Source organism: Castanea sativa, chromosome 3 (genome assembly GCF_040712315.1).
Source record: "Castanea sativa cultivar Marrone di Chiusa Pesio chromosome 3, ASM4071231v1".
Taxonomy (NCBI): domain Eukaryota; kingdom Viridiplantae; phylum Streptophyta; class Magnoliopsida; order Fagales; family Fagaceae; genus Castanea; species Castanea sativa.
In genome coordinates, this window is record NC_134015.1 from 24,656,807 (window position 1) to 24,668,176 (window position 11,370).

Genomic DNA, 11,370 nt, shown 5'->3' on the forward strand with positions numbered 1-11,370 from the left:
TACTTTTTCATTTCTTAGAACCTATTTACTAAAGACAGTATTTACTTGCAAAAAAAATCTACAAAGAATGATAACAAATGTCGTCATTTTCCAACAATAAATAATTAAGTGTTGATAAAACATTGTGACAATATTTAAATTTTCATAATAAATAATGACATATGCTGCAATTGAAACTCTTCATTAAATTAAATACCTACTATAATTTGCAATGAATATTTTGGTGTTCATACTTTTTTCTTTATCATTTTATTTTATGAGCTTAATTACAATGCTTAGATAACTCAATTTTTAATGAACACCTTTTTAAAAAGAAAACAAATAAAAAAAGAACTAAATAACAAAAGGCATATGTCATTGAAGTTTCTATTATATAAAATTATAAATCTAGAATATTTAAACCACTAATAAATTATTGTTCTCTAGGTAACAAATTGAATACCATACATCACTATTTTTACTTTTTAAGTATAACTAACACATAAAACACAAAATACAAAAAGAAAATTTTTGGGACATTAAAATTTAGTGAGGCATTTTAGATATTGCACTATGAAATATTCTAGGAATCACAAGATTTTGTTAGGGTTTAACTAAGAGAATAACAACATGGACTATATACTTGTTTACAAAATATAAATGAGGAAATTATTCAATTCTAAAGTTGGGAAGATGAAACTGCCCCAAACATAAAAGGGGAAAGTACTTTTTTCCATAATATTTTTTTTTTGTTGGTAAAACTGTGTTTTTTACCTTAAATAATGTGTTAAAAAAATCTACTCAAGAAAAATGTTCGTAAAACTATGAATTTTGGCTCAACAAATTGGCTAAACCAAAAACTGTGTTTTACTTAAAATGGTGTATTAAAAAAATACAAAACAAAATACAAATATTCAACCCAAGAAAACTGTATATGAAACAATGAATTTTGACACAACAATAATTGACTAATAAAAAAAAATTTGAAACACAAAGAATGACACAATATTTTTTAATAATACCTTTATAACTTTGTTATATTTTACTTTGACTTGTAAAGAATTGACACCTCAACAGTTGTGAAAATATTGTGACAGCAACAAGATATCTTAAAATTTTCACAAGAGAAATACTATATTCACAATATTTTTATTACAAATCATAAGTAATAGGTTGTTACGTGTTGTTATTGGAGGGAAAAAAAATAGTTTTATTGGTAAGTTTAAATTAGAATAACAATTTACCACCTAAAATTTGTTATGAAAATGTTGTGGATGTAACACTTTGTTTTTTCACAATACCTTCATTTTTAGTTAATATTAGTTCCAGTATAATATTTTATTATTTTATTTTAAGATATAAGGATTTAACACATCAACAATTATAAAAATATTGTAATAATTTGTTGTGTTAATATTTTATAATTATTATACAACCAAGTTCAACGCAAGTACTGTAGCGCAAGTACCGTAAAAAAAATAAAAAATAGAAGAAGTCAAGTGTAGGTGTGAGTCTATGAGCCATAAATCAATCAATGAAGGGATAGTATTTCATGTGCTAGACGCATAAGACCAACCTCTCATAAGTAGATGAGCCTTATACGTGTGGGACTCACCTGCCTGTAAGAGGCAGATCTCATGCACTTAGTGCATGAAAGATTTTTCCTTCAATGAGATACCTCTAAATGTGTAACAATAGAGAAAGTGGGAATTGAACAAACTAAAGTACTGTAGTGCTATATCAATTGACTCTTTTGTATAGATATAGATAGATATATATATACATAGAAACTACTCAAGCTCAAGCTCAAGCCCAAGCCCATTTTTGTTTAATGTTTTTTCTTTTCATATTATAAAGTAATAAAAATGAGGGATATTAAGCTTTTTATCATATATTTATTAATTATTTTTTATGGTAGCTTTCTATCATAATTTTGACATCTAGATGTTTTCCCGCAATACCTCCCATACAATATCATCACTGCATTAGAGGTTAATCACAAAATTCGAGATTAATTAGCATGTTCCCTCTAAAATCAAAATATATTCTAAATTTTAATTAAATAAAAGTAATAATTCAAACTATAAGTCTATGAATAACTAAAAGGGATGAGAAAATAGCTTCTCACCTTGATCATGAGGCCTCAATAGAAAATGGATTGTACTTAGCTCAATTGGTTGATTAAGTCTATTATTGTTAAATGGAATTCAATTTCATCTACATTAAAAATTAATTAATATCATAACCTAATACCTAATAGCGAAAAATAATTACCATGGAACAAACGTGTTATAGCCCAATAGGTTTTAAATATTACTGATTCAATAAAATAAAAAAGTCTTGGTGAGGGGACCAACATTACTTTGGGGCCAGGGCTGGGCTGGTGGTGGTAAAGAAACGTAAGGCTACACTTTGTTAAAAACTCGGCCCACATTATCTTATAATTTAATCCTAAGCCCAGGGTCATAATCGTAAATAAGAAAAAAAATACAACCCTAAACCCTAGCCGCCTCGCCTCGCCTCGCCCCACACTGTCATCCGCTTTTATAATCCTAACAACTCTCCTATCCTTTCATCTCCACAATACAATACTCTCTGTCTCTATCTTTCTCTGATGCAAATCCTCTGTAAATTTTATCAATTTTTCTCTTTGTCTATTTTTTTGTTATTAAATATTTGTGTAAATATAGGTACTTTTAGATTGTTGCAATGAAATTTTGGAGGTGGGTCTTTTTGATTTTTGCCTTCTTGTTGTTTTTGGGGATGATGATAAATGTGCAATCCCAGCTCATTATGAGACCTTTTGTAGGTCTAGGAATAGTCTTTATCCACATTTTATCTGACCCTTATATGTTTTCTTCTTCTTCTTTAATTTTCTTAATTTTAATCTATTTTGTGGGATTTTATATTTATATAGGGAGGTTTGTGTTTTTATTTGAGTTTCCACTTTGTGATTTTTTGATACCCTGAATTGTTCCCTATGATGTTTCTGTATGAACCATGCTAATGCTGATAATTCTGTGATTGATCCTTTCTCTATTCATTTAACTGAGGGAATTATTTCAATTCTGTTTTGTTGGTTTCTGTCTGGAAGTTTCTTTTGAATTTGCGTATTCTGCTAGTATGTATTTTTAGTGAAAAAGTACTTGTATTAATTATTTTATGAAAAATATATGTAAGTAATGCTTCTTCTCTTTTGCTTTGGTTTTTGATAAATTTTAAAACACTTTGTTAAATTCTATCAGTTTATATATTAATCTAAGTTTGGTTATTGTGTTCAGATGAATGCTGAACATTAAGGATTTTGAACCCATTGTCCTTTTAACCAATTCGATTAGTTCTAAATCAGATTTGGGTAAAACTATGAAACAATGTGTGGAACTAGAGGAAACAGCTTGGTTGAACCAAATCAGATTTGGGTATTCCAAGCTCCCATTGTGGCTTCCATCAGTCAAATGTGTGAAACTATGAAACAATGCAGTAAAACTAGAGGAAACAAGTTGATTCTGAAATCTGAGTGGACTAGATTTACATTTTGAAACATGGCATGATGCTTGATACCTCGTTGAATAAATAAATCAGAGGAACCCATAAAGTATCCATTGGGGGAGTGGGTGAAGTGGTTTCCGTTGCTCAATGACAGATTTCCCTTTACTCAGAAAGCAGAATATCTTCCCCCGACATTAATAAGACAGAAATCTAATACTTGTATGCCACTTTGTTTGGTTTACAAGTTTGGCTCTTCTGTTATATTGTTTAGTAACTTTTCACACACACGAACACTTATATTAATATACACTTATTATTTTAGTGCTGAATTTCTGTTTTGTAAAAAAAAAAGTAATTTTTATTTTCTTAGAAAAAAAAAATAAAGTATCAAATTTATTTTTTTGGTTGAGAGTATCAAATTTATTTTTGTATATAACTGCAATATCATTTAATAGTTTTGCTTTTCTGGATGAGGATATGGGCTTGTTAGCTTATTAGGCCTAAGACTATTTGCTAGTGCATTATAACCTTTCTTATAATGTTGACATCTTTTGAAAAGAAAGTTTGGCCCACTACAGGAATTGAAAGGAAAATTAGCCCATGTTCTTAAAGCCATAACATGCTATGGAATCAAACAACAGGAATATTCTAAGACAAGCTTTTATAGAGTACAAGTTAGAGCAGCACGTACGTGCTTGACGTGGAACAAAAGTAGTGATCAATTTTAGATTTTATTTATATCAAAAATCAAAGGTATAAATTATTTGATTTTTAAAGTATATAGAGATTTAGATGAATCAAAAAAAATATTAATTTTAAGAATTTTAATAATTATGTCATTAAAAATTAGTCTCATTTGTATAAAAATTTTGATTACACACCAAGTTAAGATAGTTATTTAATATATAAATATCTATTTCACTATAATAGTTTTTTAGTTTCTATTAGATATATTATAATTTTGAAATTTTAAACCTATACATGTTCTTTAGATAACAAAAAAAAAATCTTATGTTGTGAGCTACAAGACAAAGATATGCATGTTCACTATTATTAAGCAATGCAGAGGTCTCAAAACTTGTAATCTTTAAGCTTTATGCCACTCCTACTATATTCTTATGCCATTTGCAAACTCATGTGTGTCTCCTCCCTAGTATAAGCCCAAGGTCATCATCTATACTCCATTTGAGCCAACCTTTGCCTGAAGCAAACCTTGGCCAATTTATTAGATAATGAGGATTCCAAGACATTATCCTTAAGTCTAAAATGTTGAAATTTTGAGTTGAATAAAAAAAAGACAGGCAAATTAAAGAGATGTTTGCACAAATTTTATTTATGGGGAGTATATAATGTAAATTCTAGCTGTATAGCTCAATTAGCGTTTTCTTGTATTCTCAACAAAGATTTTCAAGGTTCCAATTCCCTACTCCCATTTATTGAATTACTTAAAATTAAAGACTATTCCAGCATACAAAATTCTATTATTTGCTTTGATTTCAAACTACCTATTACTTCAGAAAGCACTAATTTATAAAACGAGGCTCAAATGGAACCCCCATACGTGGGAGCCAATTAGTTCCATTTATGAACCTATTTACAGTGTATTCTTGGACATCATTAGGGTTGTTGACAATGTTGTGACCAGGCCATGTAATCCTACCTTTGGTATCTGCCCTAGGGCCTCGGTTCCCATATTCCACATAATGCAATGTAGACAAGGCAACATCATTATTGAACTTTAGCCATCCTTCGGGGTCAATGAGGTCACCAAGAAAGCACTCCATGACTATTGTTTGAGAATAGTCCATCCAAGGCCTTCCTAAGAATGTCTTGACCTCCATTGTATAGGGCTCCAATTCCTTGTCTGCAATAATAGAACAGTTGTGTAGCACTGTTCCAGTCTTCTTTGGCTCCCCTCGACCTTGGGCTGTTATTACATTAACTTGGCCATTGATTGGTTTCCTCACATAAATCATGCAATTTTGAAAAACAACATTGGCATCTCCAAAAATGAAATCCACTGTACCATATATCTCACTCTCTCTAAAAAATTGTTGCCCATATGCAGTAAGTAAAGTGTCTTGATATCCTTTGATAGAGCATTGGTAGACCGCTATGTTATCCCCTGCAGTCCTCAAAGCCACAGCTTGGCCACCTTCTGATCCAGCCGAATTCACAATAGATATGCCTTTGATGAGTACATCATTGGCACTAATATCTAAACAAAGAACCACAAGGAAAATGAGCCTTGAAAGAAAAATTAATTAACATGAACCTATATAAATAAATAAAAATAAAGGTCCGACTAATCTATTTTAGGAAATTTTTCATGAAAAATAAAACAAATGATCAAATCAATTAATTACTTTTTTTCATTTTTTCATAAAAATTTTTCAAAATTAATTTACTAACATATGCCCAAGACATACATTAGTAAAACCCAAAAAATTATACCATGATTATACATTAAATGTAAAGGTTAAAATTGATGGTCTGCCTAGTCAACCTTGTTTCACAAATCAAGCAACTTTTCTTCATTTGATATTTAGGAAAATGACATGACCATCCGCAGCCATCCTGTGGGCGGTATCATCTTTATATTTAGGAAAATTACATGTTCACACTTCTTTATTTTGAAACCTTACAATTTTAAAGTCAATATTTTTAATATCACCACATCCCCTTGGTGCGATGGTCACCCCACAAGTATAAGTACTTGTGGGGTGTGAGGGGTAAGAGTCAAAAAAAATTAGGCTAGAGTAGAGTTAGGGTTCAAGTCTCCAGGAGGGAGTTTCACATACATATATACTTAGATTAGGCTAGAGTAGAATTCTATCTTGTATAAAAAAAAAATCAATATTTTTAATTAATTGAGATAAAAAAAAAATCAATTACATATTTAAACCGTCAATGTGAATATGTACACATCATTTTAAAAAAGAGAAATGATATGTCCACAACATTTTCACAACAAATTCTAAGTAGCAAATTGTTACCGGTTGTTATTGTTGAGTTAAAAAGGTAATCTCAATGCTAAATTCAAATTTGAACCAATAACAACTAACCACCTGTAATTTGTTGTGAAAATATTGTAAAAATGTTGTTAACTTCTCTTTTAAAAAATATAAAATAGATAGTTCCATATGCAAACACTACCATAATAAATATCTATTAATAATTACCATAATTATATATTTAATGGTTCCATATAAAAAAAAATCATAATAAACACCTATTAATTATTATCATAACTATCAAATTTGAAATTTATAAACAAAATGAGAGAGAGAGAGAGAGAGAGAGAGAGAGAGAGAGAGATTTAATGAAATTTCCCATGCATTACATGGCTTATTGAAATATATATAAAATTGAGAATGTTTGACTTTTGGTAGACCTTTTAATATGTGTCTCATGAGCTTTAAATATAACATTTTATTTTCAATTTATTGATAAACATATTATATATATATATATATATATATATATACACAAACATGCACATTTGGTACTATATATTTTTTAATTGAATTTAAATTCTATTATTTATTTAAACATTCCATTAGACTATTGTCACATCATATGTTCTTGAAATGGTCAAATATATAGTTTCATATAGATATATAATAATAATAATAATAAATACTTATTAATGACTCTTGGTTGGCTTCATAACATTGTGTCATACGAGCTTGTGAGGCTTTACAATTTTAAACATTATTATTTTAATATATAATTTTTTAACTAAATATAAATTTTAGTTTATATTTATATCTTCTTTTTTTTTTTTTGAGAAACACAATTTATATCTTCTATTTGAATCCTCAAACATTATATTTTCTTTAAATGATATAATATATGCTTCCATATACAGACAACACCATAGTAAGTATAATACTAGACTATATACCTTCCTATTCAAAACAGTAATAATAAATATTTATTAATAACTATAATAATTATCAAATTTTGTATTTAAACAACAAAAAAAAAATTAGATTATATTTTCTTATGCGTTGCACACTTTCCAACTAGTTTTAACAACTAAGCAAATAATTTTTTTTTTTATATAAGCTAACTTATATACTTAAAACCACTTTTTATCTCACATTTTAACAAATAAGTCTGAATTTGATAAAAATGGGGTGTAAAACTCATATTTTATACCATCCAATAAAAGATTGTCACATTAGCATTTTATATAAAATTCAAAATATCCTACCACACCTAATAATATCTTAATAAACTTTCAATTTGATTAGATTTATATATGGGTATTAAAATTGATTGGGTGTACTTATTCTTAAATATGTGATAAGATAATGTGATATGTTGGGATTAGAGGGATGAAATGTAGATTTTACACCACATCCTTACAGAATTTAATCTCTTCAGCAAATAAGTTACTTAAAAATAAAAAATAAAAATAATAATCTACTATATGTTTAAGAAGCTAGAGATCGAACAGCTCTTATATGTTTTGTTCGATCTTAATGAATTGACTAGCAATGAGGCGTAAAAGGTGACAAATAAAAATAATCTACAAGTACTATCCTAACAATTTGGTTAAGCCTTACATGCACATCCTAAAACATCAAGAGATGGCATCAAGGAAAACTCATACAAATTGCAACAAAATAGTGGCTAATTTCCAAGTTTCAGAGCTTGGGCTTTTGAAGAGGTGAATGATCTAGTGGGGAAGCAAATTACATGTTTAAAAATATGCTTAATGCAATAATACTTAAAAAAAATAAATAAATAAATAAATAAAAAGTGCTACCGATGCAAGGTCCAAGTGAGATTTGCAATCAAATTTTGAAAAAGAAAAAAATAAAAAGGAGAACTTTAATTACCCAGCGTAGCTGAATCTTGTGTTTCAAATCCAGAAGCATAACTCTTAGAAAATGCAATCATTGTCTTCTCCTTGCCATCTCCAATGAACACTAAGTTGGACATATTCATTCCAATATAAATTGATTCATTGTAAGTTCCTTTCTTGATGAAAATAACATACTCATGTTTTCTATTCATCCGTATATTCTTCACAGCCGCAGTAATAGTTTGATAGTCACCACTACCATCAATGGCAACTGTCACATTTGGAGTGTAAGATAGAAGCAAACCGAAGAACGAAAAGACTGTGCAAGAAAAGATTAAGACTCTTAAAGTATAACTCTTAAATGCCATGATCTTGAATAGCAATTATAAGATTATCATATGAAAGAGACTATTATTTATGGGTACTGTTAACGGGTGCAGCACCAGTTAATGTGATAAAAATTCAAATAAAATATTCATGCTTTTTTTAGGAATATGGAAAAGGTTGGATATGTATTAAGCGTGTGTCAGTTTAAATGGTGAAAGTCAAATCATTTTGCAACTGGACCAAAAGGCCCTTGACACCAAAATTTAAAAAGCGTGTTTTTTATCTCTAACCCTCAGCCTTATTATGAACTCCCAAATTTATCCCTACTCTATAACCACAAAATACACACAGAAAAGGCATATAGAGAAAATCATAGCAACTTCTGGGTATGGACAAGGAACTTCATCAGACTATCACTGATCTCACTTAACATCAGATTTGAATTTTCTAACACTGTTGGGTCAAGATGACGGGAGTAGCTTTGATGCATCCATGTAGCTTCAATTCCAATTTGGTTTTGGGGCTACAAAGTGAGAGAGGAGTTGGTCTTGGGTGAAATTGAGAAAAATTAACTCTTAATGCTTTTCAATTAGCAGGTTAAAGGATGGATGAGAAATTTGAGAGAGTGAGTTCTTTAAAGATGTGTGTGCGTGAAAGGAAAATGGAGAAATGCAGAAGAATGAAGATAAAGGTGTGGAGGAAAGGAGATAAAGGAGATGAAGACAGTGGATACTTGTGAAGAAATGGATGGATGAGAAAAAAAGAGGAAAAAAAGAAAAGAAAACAAAGGGTCATACGTGGGTGGGGGTCGGATAAGGGTATAAAAAAAACCTTTTATTTAATTAAAAAAATATAATTGAATATAATGATTGATGGACTATGATAGATATATATTTGTTAGAGCATCCACAACAATAGAGTTATTTTTCTAGTTATTTGTTACGGAGGAAAGCAGATAGAGGAATGAAGAAAGTGGATATTTGTGAAGAAATGGATGGATGAGAAAAAGAGAGGAAAAAAAGAAAAGAAAACAAAGGGTCATACATGGGTGGGGGTAGGATAAGGGTATAAAAAAAACCTTTTATTTAATTAAAAAATATAATTGAATATAATGATTGATGGACTATGATAGATATATATTTGTTAGAGCATCCATAACAATAGAGTTATTTTTTTAGTTATTTGGTGTGGAGGAAAGCAGATAAAGAAAATGAAGAAAGTGGATATTTGTGAAGAAATGGATGGATGAGAAAAAGAGAGGAAAAAAAGAAAAGAAAACAAAGGGTCATACGTTGGTGGGGGTTGGATAAGGGTATAAAAAAAGCCTTTTATTTAATTAAAAAATATAATTGAATATAATGATTGATGGACTATGATAGATATATATTTGTTAGAGCATTCACAACAATAGAGTTATTTTTTTAGTTATTTGGTGTGGAGGAAAACAGATAAAGGAAATGAAGAAAGTGGATATTTGTGAAGAAATAGATGGATGAGAAAAAGATAGGAAAAAAAGATTTAAAAAAAAAAAAAAAACAAAGGGTCATACGTGGGTGGGGGTTGGATAAGGGTATAAAAAAAAACCTTTTATTTAATTAAAAAATATAATTGAATATAATGATTGATGGACTATGATAAATACATATTTGTTAAAGCATCCACAACAATAGAGTTATTTTTTTAGTTATTTGGCACCACAAAAAGCTATTTTATCTATTTTATTTATTCATTTTACAAAACATCCAATAGTAATGGATCTATTTTAAATTTTAACACAATAAAATAATATAAATATTACAATAAAATAATATATCTACTACAATAAAATAATATATCACACTACTAAAAAAAACACCACAAACCAATCAATGGTTTTCATCTTTGAGAAGTAAATTGCGTAAGAAAAAGAAAGTGAAATAAAAAGAAATGTGTTAAAAGTACGTTAAAGGAGCATTTTTGTCCTATAATTACTGAAAAAACCAAGATACACATTTTACACAAAACAAGGCAAATAGTTTCTCAAAAAAAAAAAAAAAAAAAGCTGAAAAGTAAATTTTTGCCCATTTCCTATGCAGTGGGACCCAGGGGCTAGTTCATTAAAAAGTGCTGGCCGGCACCCGTTAATAAAACCGTTTATTATTTATAACGCATATATGATGTGTTAATAAACTACTTCACCTCGAGCTTTAGAATTCTTTCCATTTGCTCTAGATTAGATCAGGGTCATTTTATGGCTAATATGTAATGAAAATTTGACAACTTTAAGTTATATTTTAGAGAATATAAATAATTATGTATGCTTCATATAATTTTATAAACTTGCTGCTAAATAATTGCAAATCTACAAAACTTGAAAGATTAAGGTACAGAACCGATCGTTCTATTAAAAGATTTCATCTTTTAGTAAAATCCTTAATGCAGAAAAGCTAATGGCACGTCACTCCCCAGAATTCAACAAACCCAAGTACTCATTATTATACCTTATACATCTAGAGAAACTTATAACTAAAAACTTCACAAGCTTATACCCAGAAAGTAGAAAATTATATGTTTTAAAATGAGTAGAAAGACATAAAGAGAGGAACTGGCTTTGGAATGAAGTATAGGAAACTTACTTACGAGGGATAGTTTGAGAAAACTCACTAGTAAGCTATTTATAGGCAGATGGAGCACCTGAATCACTAATCATTCAATAGGTGTGTATATATATAAACTTCTCTTATTTTGTCAAGTAATCACCGAGTGCTTCTAGAGTTTGG

The 11,370-nt window shown here is 29.1% G+C and overlaps 1 protein-coding gene and 2 non-coding genes across 4 annotated transcripts; 2 read left to right on the forward strand and 1 right to left on the reverse strand.

Annotated features, from left to right (window-relative positions):
• The first annotated feature begins 2,735 nt into the window (after positions 1 to 2,735).
• LOC142630075 (small nucleolar RNA snoR69Y) lies at positions 2,736 to 2,830 on the forward strand. Its single transcript, XR_012843192.1, has one exon. It is a non-coding gene; the product is annotated as a small nucleolar RNA snoR69Y (small nucleolar RNA).
• A 122-nt stretch (positions 2,831 to 2,952) lies between these two features.
• Positions 2,953 to 3,038, forward strand: LOC142630089 (small nucleolar RNA snoR53Y). Its single transcript, XR_012843205.1, has one exon. It is a non-coding gene; the product is annotated as a small nucleolar RNA snoR53Y (small nucleolar RNA).
• Positions 3,039 to 4,872: 1,834 nt separating this feature from the next.
• Positions 4,873 to 9,391, reverse strand: LOC142627507 (pectinesterase-like). Of its 2 annotated transcripts, none has more exons than XM_075801385.1 (2): positions 8,319 to 9,391; positions 4,873 to 5,686 (listed from the first exon to the last, which is right to left on the reverse strand). In XM_075801385.1, exons 1-2 carry the CDS (start codon positions 8,650 to 8,652, stop codon positions 4,992 to 4,994), a joined length of 1,029 nt encoding a protein of 342 aa, XP_075657500.1. In that variant the 5' UTR covers positions 8,653 to 9,391; the 3' UTR covers positions 4,873 to 4,991. The 2 variants fall into 2 exon arrangements, with proteins under 2 accessions (XP_075657500.1, XP_075657501.1); XM_075801386.1 differs by having other exon boundaries at positions 4,873 to 5,626; positions 8,319 to 9,346.
• Between the last annotated feature and the right edge of the window lie 1,979 nt (positions 9,392 to 11,370).